Here is a 25,793-nt window from a genome sequence, read left to right as displayed (position 1 = left end):
CATGTTTGAGAAGATGCTTTATAGTGATGTCCACAATGAACATGTTTGAGAAGATGCTTTATAGTGATGTCCACAATGAACATGTTTGAGAAGATGCTTTATAGTGATGTCCACAATGAACATGTTTGAGAAGATGCTTTATAGTGATGTCCACAATGAACATGTTTGAGAAGCTAAATGCTGGTCATGATTACACTGTTGAGACACATTTCTTGGACTATTTTATATTTTTACCAGCACTTTTTGGCTCCCAAATGAAACATTTCCAAGCATGAAAATGGCTAACTAAAGAAAAGTCTGACTACTATTGAGCACTAAAGGATTAGCATGTTGCTAATTCTTCCAACACAGAATTGAAGAAGAGTGTAGTAACACCACGTACCTTGGCGGGCTCACTTGCAACCAGACCTTGGTTGTCAATGGCTGCTGGTCTTTGTGCTGCCTGCTGGGACACGTGACCGTTGGCTGAGGGGAAGAAGGTGGTCTTTTAGTGACACTTACCAAGGTGTGGCCGGCCATCATTGCTACATTGATAGACCGCAGACTAAGCAAGATGTCAACAGCAGTCCAGAGAGTAAGACTGACCAATGTGTGTGGCCTCTGACCAACCAAGGTCTGCAGCAGAGGTCAGGATGGATCCTTGGTCCACGCCAAGGCTCTTTGGCTCCTGGGGAGGAAGTAGAGCAAGTTATGCTTGGATTGCAAGAAGACTTGTCAAACGCCGACTAAGAAGTAGTGGAGCAGTCGTAGTATTTGAGGAAGACTTGACTATTTCACACTTCCACACTCCTTGTGGTCAAGTGTGTTTGTGTGACAGTGCTTCTCTTTCAGTCCCTCCAGGAACTCAGCAAGTGTTTGTGTGACAGTGCTTCTCTTTCAGTCCCTCCAGGAACTCAGCAAGTGTTTGTGTGACAGTGCTTCTCTTTCAGTCCCTCCAGGAACTCAGCAAGTGTTTGTGTGACAGTGCTTCTATTTCAGTCCCTCCAGGAACTCAGCAAGTGTTTGTGTGACAGTGCTTCTATTTCAGTCCCTCCAGGAACTCAGCAAGTGTTTGTGTGACAGTGCTTCTCTTTCAGTCCCTCCAGGAACTCAGCAAGTGTTTGTGTGACAGTGCTTCTCTTTCAGTCCCTCCAGGAACTCAGCAAGTGTTTGTGTGACAGTGCTTCTCTTTCAGTCCCTCCAGGAACTCAGCAAGTGTTTGTGTGACAGTGCTTCTATTTCAGTCCCTCCAGGAACTCAGCAAGTGTTTGTGTGACAGTGCTTCTCTTTCAGTCCCTCCAGGAACTCAGCAAGTGTTTGTGTGACAGTGCTTCTCTTTCAGTCCCTCCAGGAACTCAGCAAGTGTTTGTGTGACAGTGCTTCTCTTTCAGTCCCTCCAGGAACTCAGCAAGTGTTTGTGTGACAGTGCTTCTCTTTCAGTCCCTCCAGGAACTCAGCAAGTGTTTGTGTGACAGTGCTTCTCTTTCAGTCCCTCCAGGAACTCAGCAAGTGTTTGTGTGACAGTGCTTCTCTTTCAGTCCCTCCAGGAACTCAGCAAGTGTTTGTGTGACAGTGCTTCTCTTTCAGTCCCTCCAGGAACTCAGCAAGTGTTTGTGTGACAGTGCTTCTCTTTCAGTCCCTCCAGGAACTCAGCAAGTGTTTGTGTGACAGTGCTTCTCTTTCAGTCCCTCCAGGAACTCAGCAAGTGTTTGTGTGACAGTGCTTCTCTTTCAGTCCCTCCAGGAACTCAGCAAGTGTTTGTGTGACAGTGCTTCTCTTTCAGTCCCTCCAGGAACTCAGCAAGTGTTTGTGTGACAGTGCTTCTATTTCAGTCCCTCCAGGAACTCAGCAAGTGTTTGTGTGACAGTGCTTCTCTTTCAGTCCCTCCAGGAACTCAGCAAGTGTTTGTGTGACAGTGCTTCTCTTTCAGTCCCTCCAGGAACTCAGCAAGTGTTTGTGTGACAGTGCTTCTCTTTCAGTCCCTCCAGGAACTCAGCAAGTCCCAAAAGCACCAATTCAACTTCTTGGCCAATCAGCGTCTTTCTCGCTCTGAACGGTCCAATCAAAACTTGTGTTAGTTTCTTGTCTCGACCAAGCAGGAACAACCAGGTGGAACAATATAAACCACACCTACTTCCTGTTCCTGCCTCCAGTGCTAAGCCTTCTGGGTAATGAAGTATATAATTTTTTTATTTTTTTTCCCAAGATGGCGCCGCTGTAGTGGCTGCTGTTGGCAGGAGCTCTGTGCTCTTGTGTCATCCTTTTGTGTTTCACTCTTCTTTTCATGTGTTATTATATATACAGCTATAAATATATATATATATATATTTTTTTTGCCTTTTGGTTGGGGACCCTTTGGGACTGTGTGACAAAGGGTGGCACTTTCCTGACTTCTGCGGTGCTTTTTTGTGGACTTCTGGATCTGCCTCCCGGGAGCCTTTTGGCCATGGAGACCAGCTGCTGGGTCTCTGCCACACCAGGCTTAAAACAATTTTTTTTCTCACCCCCCCCCCCCCCCCATTGTTTACCTGTATCTCACCTTTTTTGTAAGGGGCGCCGGAAGTTGGCAGACCCGACAGCGATCCTGTTCTGTCTCCCAGTAATGTTTGATCCTGTTCTGTCTCCCTGTAATGTTTGTCATCTCTTGAATGGGATTGTGCTGAAAATGTTAATTTCCCCTCTGTGATTAATAAAGTATTTCTGATTCCGATTCTGATAAACAATTACTTCCAAGTTGACAGGTATTTTAATATTTATGTAACATTTGTTTATCCAGGGTAAGACAACTAAGAAGAGATGTTGAAGTGTGATGACAATCTCTCATGCACCAATAAGAAGACGGCTCTCAACAGTTGACAAATGTTGTTGGAACTTGAAGGAATGTTTCATATTTTCCAAGTGTAAAACATACACACAGAATGTCTGACACTTGTGGACTCTAATTGTTATTAATTATGACTAAATGGTCCCTAGTGTGTGAATGTGAGTGTGAATGTTGTCTGTCTATATGTGTTGGCCCTGTGACTTGTCCAGGGTGTACCCCGCCTTCCGCCCGAATGCAGCTGAGATAGGCTCCAGCAGCCCTCGTGACCCAGGAAGGGACAAGCGGTAGATAAAAATGGATGGATGGATGGACTATTAGTACTAATAATACACTAAAACAGTACTGTAGTGTGCTATAAAACGAATAAAACAGCAATAGTCTATTCTGTGCCTAGGTTAAGGTTAATGTTGACTGCACTTTTTTTGGAATGTTGCCTAAAACTAACAACCATTATGAGAGACATGAACATAAACATCTTTTTCTTGTTTTATTTCAAAATAAGAAGGTCCTGAGTTCAATCCCAGGCTCGGGATCTTTCTGTGTGGAGTTTGCATGTTCTGCCTGTGACTGTGTGGGTTCTACTCCGGCTTCCTCACACCTTCTGTCAACAAACATGTGATCCTGCTTCTGTCAACAAACATGTGTTCCTACTTCTGTCAACAAACATGTGATCCTACTTCTGTCAACAAACATGTGTTCCTACTTCTGTCAACAAACATGTGTTCCTACTTCTGTCAACAAACATGTGTTCTTACTTCTGTCAACAAACATGTGATCCTACTTCTGTCAACAAACATGTTTTCCTACTTCTGTCAACAAACATGTGTTCCTACTTCTGTCAACAAACATGTGTTCCTACTTCTGTCAACAAACATGTGTTCCTACTTCTGTCAACAAACATGTGATCCTACTTCTGTCAACAAACATGTGATCCTACTTCTGTCAACAAACATGTGTTCCTACTTCTGTCAACAAACATGTGATCCTACTTCTGTCAACAAACATGTGATCCTACTTCTGTCAACAAACATGTGATCCTACTTCTGTCAACAAACATGTGTTCCTACTTCTGTCAACAAACGTGATCCTACTTCTGTCAACAAACATGTGTTCCTACTTCTGTCAACAAACATGTGATCCTACTTCTGTCAACAAACATGTGATCCTACTTCTGTCAACAAACATGTGATCCTACTTCTGTCAACAAACATGTGTTCCTACTTCTGTCAACAAACATGTGTTCCTACTTCTGTCAACAAACATGTGATCCTACTTCTGTCAACAAACATGTGTTCCTACTTCTGTCAACAAACATGTGATCCTACTTCTGTCAACAAACATGTGTTCCTACTTCTGTCAACAAACATGTGTTCCTACTTCTGTCAACAAACATGTGTTCCTGCTTCTGTCAACAAACATGTGATCCTACTTCTGTCAACAAACATGTGATCCTACTTCTGTCAACAAACATGTGATCCTACTTCTGTCAACAAACATGTGATCCTACTTCTGTCAATAAAAGTATTTGATTGGAGCAGGTGCACATATGCAAATGAGACGTACATAATGAGTGTAGTGCACATAAGACGTACATAATGAGTGTAGTGCACATATGATGTACATAATGAGTGTAGTGCACATAAGACGTACATAATGAGTGTAGTGCACATAAGACGTACATAATGAGTGTAGTGCACATATGACGTACATAATGAGTGTAGTGCACATAAGACGTACATAATGAGTGTAGTGCACATAAGACGTACATAATGAGTGTAGTGCACATATGATGTACATAATGAGTGTAGTGCACATATGACGTACATGAGTGTAGTGCACATATGACGTACATAATGAGTGTAGTGCACATATGACGTACATAATGAGTGTAGTGCACATAAGGCGTACATAATGAGTGTAGTGCACATAAGGCGTACATAATGAGTGTAGTGCACATATGATGTACATAATGAGTGTAGTGCACATAAGACGTACATAATGAGTGTAGTGCACATAAGACGTACATAATGAGTGTAGTGCACATATGACGTACATAATGAGTGTAGTGCACATATGACGTACATAATGAGTGTAGTGCACATAAGACGTACATAATGAGTGTAGTGCACATATGACGTACATAATGAGTGTAGTGCACATAAGACGTACATAATGAGTGTAGTGCACATATGACGTACATAATGAGTGTAGTGCACATAAGACGTACATAATGAGTGTAGTGCACATAAGACGTACCTAATGAGTGTAGTGCACATAAGACGTACATAATGAGTGTAGTGCACATAAGACGTACATAATGAGTGTAGTGCACATAAGACGTACATAATGAGTGTAGTGCACATATGACGTACATAATGAGTGTAGTGCACATATGACGTACATAATGAGTGTAGTGCACATAAGACGTACATGAGTGTAGTGCACATAAGACGTACATAATGAGTGTAGTGCACATAAGACGTACATAATGAGTGTAGTGCACATAAGACGTACATAATGAGTGTAGTGCACATATGACGTACATAATGAGTGTAGTGCACATATGACGTACATAATGAGTGTAGTGCACATAAGACGTACATAATGAGTGTAGTGCACATAAGACGTACATAATGAGTGTAGTGCACATAAGACGTACATAATGAGTGTAGTGCACATATGACGTACATAATGAGTGTAGTGCACATAAGACGTACATAATGAGTGTAGTGCACATAAGACGTACATAATGAGTGTAGTGCACATAAGACGTACATAATGAGTGTAGTGCACATATGATGTACATAATGAGTGTAGTGCACATAAGACGTACATAATGAGTGTAGTGCACATAAGACGTACATAATGAGTGTAGTGCACATAAGATGTACATAATGAGTGTAGTGCACATAAGACGTACATGATGAGTGTAGTGCACATAAGACGTACATAATGAGTGTAGTGCACATAAGACGTACATAATGAGTGTAGTGCACATAAGACGTACATAATGAGTGTAGTGCACATAAGACGTACATAATGAGTGTAGTCCTTCCACTGCTGCCACCAGAGAGAGGACATGATGAACCAGGTGTGTTGGTGCTGCAGTCCTTGTCTCTTCTCTCTCTCCAGCCAACCCCTGGTGATGTGGGTCAAAGTTCAACAGTCATTACTTTCATCATGTAAAGATGATTATGATGATGTTGTAAAATATGATTATGACTGATGTAGTAAAATATGATTATGATGTCTATCTGTGTTGGCCCTGTGATGAGGGGGTGGCATGATAGACAGCTGAGTACCCCCCGCCACCCTGAACAGGACAAGCGGTAGAAAATGGATGGATGTATGTAAAGATGATTATGATATGGTAAATACAACTGGATGATGGCAGTCACCCTCTACAGACGCCAGAGGAGCATGTTCAGTACTAGACTGATTTGGACTATGATGTAAAGATGATTATGACTGATGTAAAAATGATTATGACTATGATGTAAAGATGATTATGATTATGATGTAAAGATGATTATGATGTAAATATGATTATGACTATGATGTAAAGATGATTATGATGTAAAGATGATTATGACTATGATGTAAAGATGATTCTGATTATGATGTAAAGATGATTCTGATTCTGATGTAAAGATGATTCTGATGGATGTACCTGATGATTAGTCCCTCCTCTTCAGGAGACGCAGGTCTGAGTCCCAACACGATGTGGCAAACCTTCAGCAAGATGCAGAAATAAAGTCAACTTATATTAATAATTCAACAATATTTGACACTGAATTCAACTTGTGTGACAAATAGAAGTGTGGCGAGATACACGTGTGCATCCTCAATGTTATGCTGGAGGAGCATGTCCTAGCTGCGCGTGCGCTAAAATCAATATGCAGCAATGATGAAATCATTATGCAGGAATTATCAAATCAATATGCAGCAATGATGAAATCATTATGCAGGAATTATCAAATCAATATGCAGCAATGATGAAATCATTATGCAGGAATTATCAAATCAATATGCAGGAATAATGAAATCAATATGCAGGAATGATGACATCAATATTTATCAATTAATAAATCAATATCCATCAATGATTAAATCAATATGCAGGAATGATGACATCAATATTTATCAATGATTAAATCAATATTCATCAATGATTAAATCAATATGCAGGAATAATGAAATCAATATGCAGGAATGATGACATCAATATTTATCAATTAATAAATCAATATCCATCAATGATTAAATCAATATGCAGGAATGATGACATCAATATTTATCAATGATTAAATCAATATCCATCAATGATTAAATCAATATGCAGGAATGATGAAATCAATATGCATCAATGATTAAATCAATATGCATCAATGAGGAAATCAATATGCAGGAATGATGAAATCAATATGCATCAATGATTAAATCAACATGCATCAATGATTAAATCAATATTTATCAATGATTAAATCAATATGCAGGAATGAGGAGATCAATATGCATCAATTATTAAATCAATATTTATCAATGATTAAATCAATATGCATCAATGAGGAAATCAAAATGCATCAACGATTAAATCAATGTTTATCAATGATGAAATCAATATTTATCAATGATGAAATCAATATGCAGGAATGAGGAGATCAATATGCATCAATGATTAAATCAATATTTATCAATGATTAAATCAATATTTATCAATGATTAAATCAATATGCATCAATGAGGAAATCAAAATGCATCAACGATTAAATCAATATTTATCAATGATGAAATCAATATGCAGGAATGTGCTGGCCTGGAAGAGAAGATTTAAGAACTCAGAAGCCAGAAGATTGTTCACACTCCAGATTTGATATTCTTCTAACGTCAGGCAGCCCAGCTGGGAGAGGAGGAAGAAAATATGAATGTATACATGAATATATTTATACATGAATATATTTATACATGAATATATTTATATATGAATATATTTATACATGAATTTATTCCTATATTTATACGAGAATATATTCCTATATTTATACATGAATATACTTATATATTTATGCATGCATATATTTATACATTAATATATACATATATATATATATTTATACGAGAATATTTTTATATATTTACACATGAAAATATTCATATATTTATACATGAATATATTTATATATTTATACATGAATATACTTATATATGAATATATTTATACATGAATATAACTATATATATTTGTACATGAATATATTTATACATGAATATTACACAAAGATCTTACTTTGTTTGTGTCGTGCACGTTGAAGATGGCGTTCACAATATCTGATGCACAACTGTGGAGCTCCTGCAATAATACAATCATCATAACTTCTTCTAGTACTCATAACTTCTTCTAATAATCATAACTTCTAATAATCACAACTTATAATAATCATAACTAATTCTAATAATCATAACTTCTTCTAATAATCATAACTTCTAATAATCATAACTTCTTCTAATAATCACAACTTCTAATAATCATAACTAATTCTAATAATCACAACTTCTAATAATCATAACTTCGTCTAATAATCATAACTTCTAATAATCACAACTTCTAATAATCCTAACTTCTTCTAATAATCCTAACGCCTTCTAATAATCACAACTTCTTTGGATAACTGCTGGTGTAAACAAAAGTAAATAGTGACATCATGTTGACTGCCATTGTGCACATAACAACATTGTTGTTGTTGTTGTTGTTTACATTCATATAGAGGGAGGGCCCCTTTAATTGTTTACATTCATATAGAGGGAGGGCCCCTTTAATTGTTTACATTCATATAGAGGGAGGGCCCCTTTAATTGTTTACATTCATATAGAGGGAGGGCCCCTTTAATTGTTTACATTCATATAGAGGGAGGGCCCCTTTAATTGTTTACATTCATATAGAGGGAGGGCCCCTTTAATTGTTTACATTCATATAGAGGGAGGGCCCCTTTAATTGTTTACATTCATTGGAGGGAGGGCCCCTTTAATTGTTTACATTCATATAGAGGGAGGGCCCCTTTAATTGTTTACATTCATATAGAGGGAGTGCCCCTTTAATTGTTTACATTCATATAGAGGGAGGGCCCCTTTAATTGTTTACATTCATATAAAGGGAGTGCCCCTTTAATTGTTTACATTCATATAGAGGGAGGGCCCCTTTAATTGTTTACATTCATATAGAGGGAGGGCCCCTTTAATTGTTTACATTCATTGGAGGGAGGGCCCCTTTAATTGTTTACATTCATATAGAGGGAGGGCCCCTTTAATTGTTTACATTCATTGGAGGGAGGGCCCCTTTAATTGTTTACATTCATATAGAGGGAGGGCCCCTTTAATTGTTTACATTCATTGGAGGGAGGGCCCCTTTAATTGTTTACATTCATTGGAGGGAGGGCCCCTTTAATTGTTTACATTCATATAGAGGGAGGGCCCCTTTAATTGTTTACATTCATTGGAGGGAGGGCCCCTTTAATTGTTTACATTCATATAGAGGGAGGGCCCCTTTAATTGTTTACATTCATATAGAGGGAGGGCCCCTTTAATTGTTTACATTCATTGGAGGGAGGGCCCCTTTAATTGTTTACATTCATATAGAGGGAGGGCCCCTTTAATTGTTTACATTCATTGGAGGGAGGGCCCCTTTAATTGTTTACATTCATTGGAGGGAGGGCCCCTTTAATTGTTTACATTCATATAGAGGGAGGGCCCCTTTAATTGTTTACATTCATATAGAGGGAGGGCCCCTTTAATTGTTTACATTCATTGGAGGGAGGGCCCCTTTAATTGTTTACATTCATATAGAGGGAGGGCCCCTTTAATTGTTTACATTCATTGGAGGGAGGGCCCCTTTAATTGTTTACATTCATATAGAGGGAGGGCCCCTTTAAGTGACCGTCAGGAGATTTATCCAAAGGTGGGGGTTTGTTGTGACCGCCATTTTGAGTGACCTGATGCATGTAAGGAGTCTTGACTCTTGTCTTTGATGGAATAAACTCTGCACACCTTTTAGTGTGTCAAACAACACTACTCACATTTACTACAAGTCATCTATCATGTCTTCTACCTAAATCTAGTCCTGGAACACTTCTACCTAAATCTAGTCCTGGATCACTTCCAACTGCATCTAGTCCTGGATCACTTCTACCTGCATCTAGTCCTGGATCACTTCTACCTGCATCTAGTCCTGGATCACTTCTACCTGCATCTAGTCCTGGATCACTTCCCAAAGTCTTTCATCCTCATCTTCCCTCCCATGCAGAATTCTCACAGGAATGAGACAGAGACACATGGTTGATACTCCAAAGAGTGTCATCTTACAGGGAGCGTATCAGTGCGATTGTCCTTCCACACCTCCAGCAGGGCCGCCACCATCTGATGGACTTCTTCACGGGACAGGACTCCATCCTGGTCCACATCAAAGACTTTGAAGCAGACTGAGAACAAGACAAACAGTATTTGGGACTTTAGCACACAGGACTTATTAACACTCATCAGCACTATTTAGTGTGTTATTTAGCACACGCAGTGTGATTTATTAACACTCATCAGCACTATTTAGTGTGTTATTTAGCACACGCAGTGTGATTTATTAACACTCATCAGCACTATTTCGTGTGTTATTTAGCACACGCGGTGTGATTTATTAACACTCATCAGCACTATTTAGTGTGTTATTTAGCACACGCGGTGTGATTTATTAACACTCATCAGCACTATTTAGTGTGTTATTTAGCACACGCAGTGTGATTTATTAACACTCATCAGCACTATTTAGTGTGTTATTTAGCACACGCAGTGTGATTTATTAACACTCATCAGCACTATTTAGTGTGTTATTTAGCACACACAGTGTGATTTATTAACACTCATCAGCACTATTTAGTGTGTTATTTAGCACACGCAGTGTGATTTATTAACACTCATCAGCACTATTTAGTGTGTTATTTAGCACACGCAGTGTGATTTATTAACACTCATCAGCACTATTTCGTGTGTTATTTAGCACACGCGGTGTGATTTATTAACACTCATCAGCACTATTTAGTGTGTTATTTAGCACACGCGGTGTGATTTATTAACACTCATCAGCACTATTTAGTGTGTTATTTAGCACACGCGGTGTGATTTATTAACACTCATCAGCACTATTTAGTGTGTTATTTAGCACACGCAGTGTGATTTATTAACACTCATCAGCACTATTTAGTGTGTTATTTAGCACACACAGTGTGATTTATTAACACTCATCAGCACTATTTAGTGTGTTATTTAGCACACGCAGTGTGATTTATTAACACTCATCAGCACTATTTAGTGTGTTATTTAGCACACGCAGTGTGATTTATTAACACTCATCAGCACTATTTAGTGTGTTATTTAGCAGGTGGGAGAAGGAGGTGCAAAGTGACAGTTGCACACACAGCGGCAGGATCACACACACACACACACACACACACACACACACACACACACACACACACACACACACACACACACACACACACACACACACGCCTCCGTCTACATGTGTGTGTCAAAGTTTTAGACATGTCGTCTTTCAGCAACATCATTTTATAATGTTATAGCTGCTAGAGGACTTCTGGGGCTGATGATAATGAACTCAATTGATGAGTTTTGGTGTTTTAATGTATCAAATATATGACTATGGTTAGAGTGTCCGCCCTGAGATGGGTAGGTTGTGAGTTCAAACCCCGGCCGAGTCATACCAAAGACTATAGAAATGGGAGCCATTACCTCCCTGTTTGACACTCAGCATCAAGGCTTGGAATTGGGGGTTAAATCACCAAAATTATTCCCGGGCGCGGCCACCGCTGCTGCCCACTGCTCCCCTCACCTCCCAAGGGGTGAGGGTGACGGGTCAAACGCAGAGAATAATTTCACCACACCTAGTGTGTGTGTGACTATCATTGGTACTTTAACTTTTATAATGTATGTCCTACATGAAAAAACGTCTTTTATTGTGCACCACTTTTCCGTTGCGCTTACAGTCTTAGTAGATCGCACTCATAGTACACACTATTTTGTACTTTGTACAGCACGTGGTCTTTGGATCTTAGTCAATCAGGACCTGAATGTATTTCTTATTTCCACTTTGACAGAAAAAATCTGCATTTCCTATATTTATATTCAATATTATCTAATAATGTAACAAACATTAAATTACATTTTTCCTGAATACTGAAATATTGGCTTGCCTTAGGAATGAATCTGTAATAATATTGTTGTTTGTGCTAATAACGTTACATTTCTATGAATTTAGGGTGAAAAGTTATGTAATATTATTGAAATATTAATTTCCTGTTCCCTAATAAGGCAACAAATATTATGTTGTTATACATTACAAACTAGTTTTCTTCAATAAAAATAAGTATATGATTTCAAAGCAATAAATTGTACATTGTAAAAAGTACTATAGATTTTATGATTAGAAAAACAAAAAACTAGCTGCTCAGTCACCTGAATGTTCCTGTAAAAAATTAGCATTACAATGTTTCCATTTACAGAAATAAGCAGTAAAAAACTACTTGTAAAATGTACAATATACTGAACAAAAATATAAACAAAACACTTCAGTTTTTGTTCCTATTTTTCATGAGTTGAAGTCAAAGATGTCAAACTTTGACTATACACACAAAGACCTACTCCTCTCAAATAATGTTGACAAATCTGTGTTAGTGAGCATTTCTTCTTTGCCAAGATCATCCTCACAGGTGTGTCATATCTCGATGATGATGATGAAACAGCAGGATTATTGCATAGGTGCGCTTTGGTCTGCCACAATAAAAGGCCACTCTCAGGTTGTTGATTGTGGAATGTTGCGCCACTCCTCTTCAGTGGATGTGCCAAGTTCTTGGATACTGGCAGGAAGTGGAACATGTACGCCCATCCACAGCATCCCAAACATGCTGCATGGCTGACATGTCCGCTGAGTACGCCGGCCGTGCAAGAACTGGCCTGTTTTCAGCTTGCAGGATTTAGATCCTTGCAACATGTCATGCTGCAACACGAGGCCATGGTCTCGAATGGCACAACAATAGACCTCAGGATCTTATCACTGTCTCTGTGCATTCAAAATGTCATCAATAAAATGCACATGTTGCCCATAACATATGTGGAGACCCCCATGAGGACCACGAGCATGCAGATTAACTTCCCTGAGACCCCCATGAGGACCATGAGCATGCAGATGAACTTCCCTGAGACCCCCATGAGGACCACGAGCATGCAGATTAACTTCCCTGAGACCCCCATGAGGACCATGAGCATGCAGATGAACTTCCCTGAGACCCCCATGAGGACCACGAGCATGCAGATGAGCTTCCCTGAGACAGTTTCTCACAGTTTGTGCAGAAATTCTTTGGTCATGCAAACCAATTGTTGCAGCAGCTGTCCGGGTGGCTGGTCTCAGACGATCATGGAGGTGCACCTGCAGGATGTGGAGGTCCTGGGCTGGTGGTCTGCAATTGTGAGGCTGGTTGGATGTACTGCCAAATTCTCAGAAACGCCTTTGGAGACCTTCAATTCACGGGCAACAGCTCTGGTGGACATTCCTGCAGTCAGCATGACAACTGCACGCTCCCTCAAAACTTGCCACACCTGTGGTATTGTGCTTTGTGATACAAGTGCAGAGTGGCCTTTTATTGTGGCAGCCTAAGACACCTGTGCAATAATCCTGCTGTTTCATCAGCATCTTGACATGTCAAGAAGAAATGCTCACTAACACAGATTTGTCAACAATATTTGAGAGGAATAGATATGTTGTGTTTATAGTCAAAGTTTGACATGAAAAATAGGATTGTTTATACTTTTGTTCAGTGTAGTTATGGAATATGTGAAAGTAATCTATAGTGAAGGTAATCTATAGTGAAGTAAGTAAGTAAGTAAGTAAATGTTATTTATAAAGCGCTTTTCACAGATCAAATCACAAAGCGCTGACATAGGTGAAGTAAAACAACAATTCAATTTAAACAACAGGGACAACTTCATAAAAAGGAAAGTGATACTTATCAGGAGGTGATTCCTTACACATTTATGTTTATGACGGACTAAGTCTGAGGACAGATACAGGATGTAGATCTAGGACTTACACTTCTGGCGCTCAGCAACAGGACCTCTGCAGCAGGCTGACAGGCCACAGGAGATCTCCTTGAAGTCGATGTGGTTGTCTCGGTTCTCATCGAAGGCGTGGAACAAGCCTGAAAGAGATGATCATGTGACCACTGCACTGTGCAGTGTAGATCATGTGACCACTGCACTGTGCAGTGTAGATCATGTGACCACTGCACTGTGCAGTGTAGATCATGTGACCACTGCACTGTGCAGTGTAGATCATGTGACCACTGCACTGCGCAGTGTAGATCATGTGACCACTGCACTGTGCAGTGTAGATCATGTGACCACTGCACTGTGCAGTGTAGATCATGTGACCACTGCACTGTGCAGTGTAGATCATGTGACCACTGCAGATCATGTGACCACTGCACTGTGGAGTGTAGATCATGTGACCACTGCACTGTGGAGTGTAGATCATGTGACCACTGCACTGTGGAGTGTAGATCATGTGACCACTGCACTGTGGAGTGTAGATCATGTGACCACTGGACTCCACTGCACCGTGGGGTGGACACTCACCTTCACATAAGGAGGTGTGCAGAGGAGGAGATACCAGAGGGATGAAGGTCTCCACGTCGAAGCGTCCTGTTCTCGATTGAGCTTTCAGCAGCCAGTATCGTTTCTCCAAGTCGATGATATCACTTTCCTCCACTAAGAAGCGATGACAATCAGTATCGTCTGTCCGAGTCGATATCACTTTCCTCCACTACGAGACGGCAATCAATATCGTTTCTCCAACTTGATAGCTTCTACCAGCCAGGGTCTGGTAGAAGGTGGGTGTGTCACTGTCATCATGTATGTATAAGGTAGTACAGTATAATAGTACTCACAGTGTGTGACACCAGCCAGGGTCTGGTAGAAGGTGGGTGTGTCACTGTCATCATGTATGTATAAGGTAGTACAGTATAATAGTACTCACAGTGTGTGACACCAGCCAGGGTCTGGTAGAAGGTGGGTGTGTCACTGTCATCATGTATGTATAAGGTAGTACAGTATAATAGTACTCACAGTGTGTGACACCAGCCAGGGTCTGGTAGAAGGTGGGTGTGTCACTGTCATCATGTATGTATAAGGTAGTACAGTATAATAGTACTCACAGTGTGTGACACCAGCCAGGGTCTGGTAGAAGGTGGGTGTGTCACTGTCATCATGTATGTATAAGGTAGTACAGTATAATAGTACTCACAGTGTGTGACACCAGCCAGGGTCTGGTAGAAGGTGGGTGTATCACTGTCATCAGTCAGAGTGACACAAACTCCTGCAGACAGCAGCCATCTTGACAAGGTGAAGGCTTCTTTGTGGTGTAGCAGCCAGTCTCTGAAGTGCTCGTAGTTCACCTTGTCTCCCTGACAACACACGTTCAGGTGACTCCTCAGGTATGGAAGGTCTCTCAGGTATGAATACACACATTCCACTTTCTATTCAACACGTTGTTTCTTGTGTAGACACAACAATGTAACAACACTTCAAGTATTTGTTGATCAAACCACACAAATGTTGTGGCTCACACCTACTTCCTGTTCCTGTCTACAGTGCTAAGCCTTCTGGGTAATGTAGTGTTTCTATATGTAACACATCCAGGGTAAAACATTTCAGTTGCTATGCTGACTTAGCAAAGAGGCAGCATTTACATGTTAGAGATGTTGAAGTGTGATGATAATCTCTCATGTACCAACAAAAGTGAGCGCTATAGATCCCTGAACATTTGACAAATGTTGTTAACTTGCGGGGGTCAATGTGTTATAATAATAATAATAATTGTTTGAAAGACTTTCCGAGTCACACAGAGAACATCTGCAAGTTGTGCACCACAAGAAGGAAGCCATTTCTCTGCATATAATCATTATTACTCCATTATTTGTCATGAAGGAAAACACAACAGGCATTTGATCATGTCTACATCTGGTGTCCACTTTTATAAAAGAAGTAAAACATCAACACGGTATTTGCTTGACAGTGTGTTTGTGTCAAATGAAGACAAAGTTGTGACGTGTGCTCACCTCGCTAAAGCACTTCCTCAGCGAGGGTGGAACTTCTCCGTCCAGGACCTGGAGGACCGCCTCCATGTCCTCCCTGGCAGCAGATCCTCCTGGATCACTGCTGAACAGACTGAAGAGATCTGAAAACATGGACGGACCTACTTGAAATACTCCAATGACTGCATCTCCAGCCTAACAACATCACTCTGTAGATCACATCTACATCTAACAACATCACTCTGTAGATCACATCTACATCTAACAACATCACTCTGTAGATCACATCTACATCTAACAACATCACTCTGTAGATCACATCTACATCTAACAACATGGTTCTGTAGATCACATCTAGATCTAACAACATCACTCTGTAGATCACATCTACATCTAACAACATCACTCTGTAGATCACATCTAGATCTAAAAACATTGTTCTGTAGATCACATCTAGATCTAACAACATCACTCTGTAGATCACATCTAGATCTAACAACATTGTTCTGTAGATCACATCTACATCTAAAAACATTGTTCTGTAGATCACATCTAGATCTAACAACATCACTCTGTAGATCACATCTACATCTAACAACATCACTCTGTAGATCACATCTAGATCTAAAAACATTGTTCTGTAGATCACATCTAGATCTAACAACATTGTTCTGTAGATCACATCTAGATCTAACAACATTGTTCTGTAGATCACATCTAGATCTAACAACATTGTTCTGTAGATCACATCTAGATCTAACAACATCACTCTGTAGATCACATCTACATCCAACAACATTGTTCTGTAGATCACATCTAGATCTAACAACATTGTTCTGTAGATCACATCTAGATCTAACAACATCACTCTGTAGATCACATCTACATCCAACAACATTGTTCTGTAGATCACATCTAGATCTAACAACATTGTTCTGTAGATCACATCTAGATCTAACAACATTGTTCTGTAGATCACATCTAGATCTAACAACATTGTTCTGTAGATCACATCTAGATCTAACAACATTGTTCTGTAGATCACATCTAGATCTAACAACATTGTTCTGTAGATCACATCTAGATCTAACAACATCACTCTGTAGATCACATCTACATCCAACAACATTGTTCTGTAGATCACATCTAGATCTAACAACATTGTTCTGTAGATCACATCTAGATCTAACAACATCACTCTGTAGATCACATCTACATCCAACAACATTGTTCTGTAGATCACATCTAGATCTAACAACATTGTTCTGTAGATCACATCTAGATCTAACAACATTGTTCTGTAGATCACATCTAGATCTAACAACATTGTTCTGTAGATCACATCTAGATCTAACAACATTGTTCTGTAGATCACATCTAGATCTAACAACATTGTTCTGTAGATCACATCTAGATCTAAAAACATTGTTCTGTAGATCACATCTAGATCTAAAAGCATTGTTCTGTAGATCACATCTAGATCTAAAAACATTGTTCTGTAGATCACATCTAGATCTAACAACATCACTCTGTAGATCACATCTAGATCTAACAACATTGTTCTGTAGATCACATCTAGATCTAACAACATTGTTCTGTAGATCACATCTAGATCTAACAACATTGTTCACATCTCTCCTCTGCTCACAAGTTTAGTAGCTATCAAGTGTTTTAGTAGTTTGAAGACAGAGGGACTTACACTTTGCCTTCTCTTCATCTCGTCCTCGTGTGAGCAGCACCAGACCGACCACAAGGTTGTTGAAGTGAAGTCCTTTAGTCGAACCTCCGAATGACGTGTAGATCACCTGATCACACAAAATACTTCTTCTGTATAATAGTACATGTAAAGTACTAGCTTAGATATATTTATGTACTTGTACTTAGCTTTAGTACATGTAAAGTACTAACTTAGATATATTTATGTACTTGTACTCAGCTTTAGTACATGTAAAGTACTAACTTAGATATATTTACTGTTACTGAGCATTAGTACATGTAAAGTACTAACTTAGATATATTTACTGTTACTGAGCATTAGTACATGTAAAGTACTAACTTAAATATATTTACTTGTACTTAGCTTTAGTCTATGTAAAGTACTAACTTAGATGTATTTACTGTTACTTAGCATTAGTACATGTAAAGTACTAACTTAGATGTATTTACTGTTACTTAGCATTAGTACATGTAAAGTACTAACTTAGATATATTTACTGTTACTTAGCATTCGTACATGTAAAGTACTAACTTAGATATATTTACTGTTAGCATTAGTACATGTAAAGTACTAACTTAGATGTATTTACTGTTACTTAGCATTAGTACATGTAAAGTACTAACTTAGATGTATTTACTGTTACTTAGCATTAGTACATGTAAAGTACTAACTTAGATATATTTACTGTTACTGAGCATTAGTACATGTAAAGTACTAACTTAGATATATTTACTGTTACTGAGCATTAGTACATGTAAAGTACTAACTTAAATATATTTACTTGTACTTAGCTTTAGTCTATGTAAAGTACTAACTTAGATGTATTTACTGTTACTTAGCATTAGTACATGTAAAGTACTAACTTAGATGTATTTACTGTTACTTAGCATTAGTACATGTAAAGTACTAACTTAGATATATTTACTGTTACTTAGCATTCGTACATGTAAAGTACTAACTTAAATATATTTACTGTTAGCATTAGTACATGTAAAGTACTAACTTAGATGTATTTACTGTTACTTAGCATTAGTACATGTAAAGTACTAACTTAGATGTATTTACTGTTACTTAGCATTAGTACATGTAAAGTACTAACTTAGATATATTTACTGTTAGCATTAGTACATGTAAAGTACTAACTTAGATATATTTACTTGTACTTAGCTTTAGTCTATGTAAAGTACTAACTTAGATGTATTTACTGTTACTTAGCATTAGTACATGTAAAGTACTAACTTAGATGTATTTACTGTTACTTAGCATTAGTACATGTAAAGTATTAACTTAGATGTATTTACTGTTACTTTGCATTAGTACATGTAAAGTACTAACTTAGATGTATTTACTGTTACTTAGCATTAGTACATGTAAAGTATTAACTTAGATGTATTTACTGTTACTTTGCATTAGTACATGTAAAGTACTAACTTAGATGTATTTACTGTTACTTAGCATTAGTACATGTAAAGTATTAACTTAGATATATTTACTGTTAGCATTAGTACATGTAAAGTACTAACTTAGATGTATTTACTGTTACTTAGCATTAGTACATGTAAAGTATTAACTTAGATGTATTTACTGTTACTTTGCATTAGTACATGTAAAGTATTAACTTAGATGTATTTACTGTTACTTAGCATTAGTACATGTAAAGTATTAACTTAGATGTATTTACTGTTACTTAGCATTAGTACATGTAAAGTACTAACTTAGATATATTTACTGTTAGCATTAGTACATGTAAAGTACTAACTTAGATATATTTACTTGTACTTAGCTTTAGTACATGTAAAGTACTAACTTAGATGTATTTACTGTTACTTAGCATTAGTACATGTAAAGTACTAACTTAGATGTATTTACTGTTACTTAGCATTAGTACATGTAAAGTACTAACTTAGATATATTTACTGTTAGCATTAGTACATGTAAAGTACTAACTTAGATATATTTACTTGTACTTAGCTTTAGTCTATGTAAAGTACTAACTTAGATGTATTTACTGTTACTTAGCATTAGTACATGTAAAGTACTAACTTAGATGTATTTACTGTTACTTAGCATTAGTACATGTAAAGTATTAACTTAGATGTATTTACTGTTACTTTGCATTAGTACATGTAAAGTACTAACTTAGATGTATTTACTGTTACTTAGCATTAGTACATGTAAAGTATTAACTTAGATGTATTTACTGTTACTTTGCATTAGTACATGTAAAGTACTAACTTAGATGTATTTACTGTTACTTAGCATTAGTACATGTAAAGTATTAACTTAGATATATTTACTGTTAGCATTAGTACATGTAAAGTACTAACTTAGATGTATTTACTGTTACTTAGCATTAGTACATGTAAAGTACTAACTTAGATGTATTTACTGTTACTTAGCATTAGTACATGTAAAGTACTAACTTAGATATATTTACTGTTAGCATTAGTACATGTAAAGTACTAACTTAGATATATTTACTTGTACTTAGCTTTAGTCTATGTAAAGTACTAACTTAGATGTATTTACTGTTACTTAGCATTAGTACATGTAAAGTACTAACTTAGATGTATTTACTGTTACTTAGCATTAGTACATGTAAAGTATTAACTTAGATGTATTTACTGTTACTTTGCATTAGTACATGTAAAGTACTAACTTAGATGTATTTACTGTTACTTAGCATTAGTACATGTAAAGTATTAACTTAGATGTATTTACTGTTACTTTGCATTAGTACATGTAAAGTACTAACTTAGATGTATTTACTGTTACTTAGCATTAGTACATGTAAAGTATTAACTTAGATATATTTACTGTTAGCATTAGTACATGTAAAGTACTAACTTAGATGTATTTACTGTTACTTAGCATTAGTACATGTAAAGTATTAACTTAGATGTATTTACTGTTACTTTGCATTAGTACATGTAAAGTATTAACTTAGATGTATTTACTGTTACTTAGCATCAGTACATGTAAAGTATTAACTTAGATGTATTTACTGTTACTTAGCATTAGTACATGTAAAGTATTAACTTAGATGTATTTACTGTTACTTAGCATTAGTACATGTAAAGTACTAACTTAGATATATTTACTGTTAGCATTAGTACATGTAAAGTACTAACTTAGATATATTTACTTGTACTTAGCTTTAGTACATGTAAAGTACTAACTTAGATGTATTTACTGTTACTTAGCATTAGTACATGTAAAGTACTAACTTAGATGTATTTACTGTTACTTAGCATTAGTACATGTAAAGTACTAACTTAGATATATTTACTGTTAGCATTAGTACATGTAAAGTACTAACTTAGATATATTTACTTGTACTTAGCTTTAGTCTATGTAAAGTACTAACTTAGATGTATTTACTGTTACTTAGCATTAGTACATGTAAAGTACTAACTTAGATGTATTTACTGTTACTTAGCATTAGTACATGTAAAGTATTAACTTAGATGTATTTACTGTTACTTTGCATTAGTACATGTAAAGTACTAACTTAGATGTATTTACTGTTACTTAGCATTAGTACATGTAAAGTATTAACTTAGATGTATTTACTGTTACTTTGCATTAGTACATGTAAAGTACTAACTTAGATGTATTTACTGTTACTTAGCATTAGTACATGTAAAGTATTAACTTAGATATATTTACTGTTAGCATTAGTACATGTAAAGTACTAACTTAGATGTATTTACTGTTACTTAGCATTAGTACATGTAAAGTACTAACTTAGATGTATTTACTGTTACTTAGCATTAGTACATGTAAAGTACTAACTTAGATATATTTACTGTTAGCATTAGTACATGTAAAGTACTAACTTAGATATATTTACTTGTACTTAGCTTTAGTCTATGTAAAGTACTAACTTAGATGTATTTACTGTTACTTAGCATTAGTACATGTAAAGTACTAACTTAGATGTATTTACTGTTACTTAGCATTAGTACATGTAAAGTATTAACTTAGATGTATTTACTGTTACTTTGCATTAGTACATGTAAAGTACTAACTTAGATGTATTTACTGTTACTTAGCATTAGTACATGTAAAGTATTAACTTAGATGTATTTACTGTTACTTTGCATTAGTACATGTAAAGTACTAACTTAGATGTATTTACTGTTACTTAGCATTAGTACATGTAAAGTATTAACTTAGATATATTTACTGTTAGCATTAGTACATGTAAAGTACTAACTTAGATGTATTTACTGTTACTTAGCATTAGTACATGTAAAGTATTAACTTAGATGTATTTACTGTTACTTTGCATTAGTACATGTAAAGTATTAACTTAGATGTATTTACTGTTACTTAGCATCAGTACATGTAAAGTATTAACTTAGATGTATTTAGTGTTACTTAGCATTAGTACATGTAAAGTATTAACTTAGATGTATTTACTGTTACTTAGCATTAGTACATGTAAAGTACTAAGTATATACAATGAAGACATTTTTGGAACATCATTTGAATACTAATTCCTGTGTTCAGTATTGGAGATTTGAAAGTAGTGTAGTGCAAGTAGTAGTACTTCTGCAACTTTGAGTGGTACTCCATCTCCCAGTACTTCCTTGTAGAAGCACTGCTGAGTCATGAAGAAGGACACACCGCTGGTTCTCTTGAAGGCATCTTTCAGTCTCTTCACTTCCACATCTGTCACTGCAACACAGCAACAATACTCATTATGTCACTGCAACACAGCAACAATACTCATTATGTCACTGCAACACAGCGACAATACTCATTATGTATCTGCAACAATACTCATTATGTCACTGCAACACAGCAACAATACTCATTATGTCACTGCAACACAGCAACAATACTCATTATGTCACTGCAACACAGCAACAATACTCATTATGTCACTGCAACACAGCAACAATACTCATTGTGTCACTGCAACACAGCAGCAATACTCATTATGTCACTGCAACACAGCAACAATACTCATTATGTCACTGCTACACAGCAACAATACTCATTATGTCACTGCAACACAGCAACAATACTCATTATGTCACTGCAACACAGCAACAATACTCATTATGTCACTGCAACACAGCAACAATACTCATTATGTCACTGCAACACAGCAACAATACTCATTATGTCACTGCAACACAGCAACAATACTCATTATGTCACTGCAACAATACTCATTATGTCACTGCAACACAGCAACAATACTCATTATGTCACTGCAACACAGCAACAATACTCATTATGTCACTGCAACACTGCAACAATACTCATTATGTCACTGCAACACAGCAACAATACTCATTATGTCACTGCAACACAGCAACAATACTCATTATGTCACTGCAACACAGCAACAATACTCATTATGTCACTGCAACACAGCAACAATACTCATTATGTCACTGCAACAATACTCATTATGTCACTGCAACACAGCAACAATACTCATTATGTCACTGCAACACAGCAACAATACTCATTATGTCACTGCAACACTGCAACAATACTCATTATGTCATTGCAACACTGCAACAATACTCATTATGTCACTGCAACACTGCAACAATACTCATTATGTCACTGCAACACAGCAACAATACTCATTATGTCACTGCAACACAGCAACAATACTCATTATGTCACTGCAACACTGCAACAATACTCATTATGTCACTGCAACACAGCAACAATACTCATTATGTCACTGCAACACTGCAACAATACTCATTATGTCACTGCAACACAGCAACAATACTCATTATGTCACTGCAACACAGCAACAATACTCATTATGTCACTGCAACACAACAACAATACTCATTATGTCACTGCAACACAGCAACAATACTCATTATGTCACTGCAACACAGCAACAATACTCATTATGTCACTGCAACACTGCAACAATACTCATTATGTCACTGCAACACTGCAACAATACTCATTATGTCACTGCAACACAGCAACAATACTCATTATGTCACTGCAACACAGCAACAATACTCATTATGTCACTGCAACACTGCAACAATACTCATTATGTCACTGCAACACAGCAACAATACTCATTATGTCACTGCAACACTGCAACAATACTCATTATGTCACTGCAACACAGCAACAATACTCATTATGTCACTGCAACACTGCAACAATACTCATTATGTCACTGCAACACAGCAACAATACTCGTGATGCTAAGTTCTTTACAGGACAGTATTGATACTTTTGGTCTTCAATTATAATACCATATACAGTTACATCATCATGCAATGTAACTATAATAATTCATAGATGATGCAATGTAACTATAATAATTCATTGATGATGCAATGTAACTGTAGTAATTCATAGATGATGCAATGTAACTATAGTAATTCATAGATGATGTAATGTAACTATAATAATTCATAGATGATGCCATGTAACTATAATAATTCATAGATGATGCCATGTAACTATAATAATTCATAGATGATGCAATGTAACTATAATTATTCATAGATGTAATGTAACTATAAAAATTCATAGATGCAATGTAACTATAATAATTCATAGATGCAATGTAACTATAATAATTCATTGGTGCAATGTAACTATAATAATTCATAGATGTAATGTAATAATAATAATTCATAGATGCAATGTAACTATAATAATTCATAGATGATGCAATGTATCTATAATAATTCATTGGTGCAATGTAACTATAATAATTCATAGATGTAATGTAATGTAAGTATAATAATGTAAGCATAATAATTCATAGATGTAATGTAATGTAAGTATAATAATGTAAGTATAATAATTCATAGATGTAATGTAATGTAAGTATAATAATGTAAGTATAATAATTCATAGATGTAATGTAATGTAAGTATAATAATTCATAGCTTGAGTTTAGTTGATGGTTTATTATTATTATGACTGTATGAACAAGAGGTTGAAGGTCCTCCTGATAAAGTAAGAATGATTAACAGCATGAACTTAGTACTTTAGTACTACTGTACTGTGATACTATTTCAATATTACTGTCTATAGTACTACTGTACTGTGATACTATTTCAATTTTACTACTGTACTGTGATATTTCAATATTACTGTCGATAATACTACTGTACTGTGATAATAGTTCTACATCAACTATATGATCATCTACATCAGGGGTGTCAAAGTCAAATACAGAGTGGGCCAAAATGTCAAAGTGAACAAAGCTGCGGGCCAAGCTTGAACAAATGAACCTTTTAATAGGGACCCAAACAAGTTTTAATAGGGACCCAAACAAGTTTTAATAGGGACCCAAACAAGTTTTAACAGGGACCCAAACAAGTTTTAATAGGGACCCAAACAAGTTTTAACAGGGACCCAAACAAGTTTTAATAGGGACCCAAACAAGTTTTAATAGGGACCCAAACAAGTTTTAACAGGGACCCAAACAAGTTTTAACAGGGACCCAAACAAGTTTTAACAGGGACCCAAACAAGTTTTAATAGGGACCCAAACAAGTTTTAACAGGGACCCAAACAAGTTTTAACAGGGACCCAAACAAGTTTTAACAGGGACCCAAACAAGTTTTAATAGGGACCCAAACAAGTTTTAACAGGGACCCAAACAAGTTTTAATAGGGACCCAAACAAGTTTTAACAGGGACCCAAACAAGTTTTAATAGGGACCCAAACAAGTTTTAACAGGGACCCAAACAAGTTTTAATAGGGACCCAAACAAGTTTTAACAGGGACCCAAACAAGTTTTAATAGGGACCCAAACAAGTTTTAACAGGGACCCAAACAAGTTTTAATAGGGACCCAAACAAGTTTTAACAGGGACCCAAACAAGTTTTAATAGGGACCCAAACAAGTTTTAACAGGGACCCAAACAAGTTTTAATAGGGACCCAAACAAGTTTTAACAGGGACCCAAACAAGTTTTAATAGGGACCCAAACAAGTTTTAATAGGGACCCAAACAAGTTTTAACAGGGACCCAAACAAGTTTTAACAGGGACCCAAACAAGTTTTAATAGGGACCCGAACAAGTTTTAATAGGGACCCAAACAAGTTTTGCATAGAATATTGAACAAGCCAGGCTTATATAACTTTATAGTGACATGCAAAATCC

The 25,793-nt window shown here is 36.7% G+C and overlaps 1 protein-coding gene across 1 annotated transcript in view; it reads right to left on the bottom strand.

Moving 5' to 3' along the window:
- The window catches only part of usp32 (ubiquitin specific peptidase 32), a 105,368-nt gene that overhangs the window by 64,541 nt on the left and 15,034 nt on the right, over positions 1-25,793 (bottom strand). Inside the window, exons 3-15 of the mRNA XM_062067328.1 lie at positions 22,224-22,351; positions 17,651-17,756; positions 15,976-16,094; positions 15,162-15,321; positions 14,495-14,626; positions 13,951-14,058; positions 10,160-10,275; positions 8,091-8,153; positions 7,620-7,703; positions 6,474-6,535; positions 5,840-5,942; positions 586-667; positions 383-465 (exon numbers count right to left, since the gene is read on the bottom strand). Of these exons, the coding sequence (XP_061923312.1) occupies positions 383-465; positions 586-667; positions 5,840-5,942; positions 6,474-6,535; positions 7,620-7,703; positions 8,091-8,153; positions 10,160-10,275; positions 13,951-14,058; positions 14,495-14,626; positions 15,162-15,321; positions 15,976-16,094; positions 17,651-17,756; positions 22,224-22,351 (1,346 nt within the window). The remainder of the gene's footprint in view (positions 1-382; positions 466-585; positions 668-5,839; positions 5,943-6,473; positions 6,536-7,619; positions 7,704-8,090; positions 8,154-10,159; positions 10,276-13,950; positions 14,059-14,494; positions 14,627-15,161; positions 15,322-15,975; positions 16,095-17,650; positions 17,757-22,223; positions 22,352-25,793) is intronic.

This window comes from Entelurus aequoreus, linkage group LG13, assembly GCF_033978785.1.
Source record: "Entelurus aequoreus isolate RoL-2023_Sb linkage group LG13, RoL_Eaeq_v1.1, whole genome shotgun sequence".
Lineage (NCBI taxonomy): Eukaryota > Metazoa > Chordata > Actinopteri > Syngnathiformes > Syngnathidae > Entelurus > Entelurus aequoreus.
Note: the sequence above shows the minus strand (reverse complement) of the source record. Positions and strands in the feature narration are given on the sequence as shown.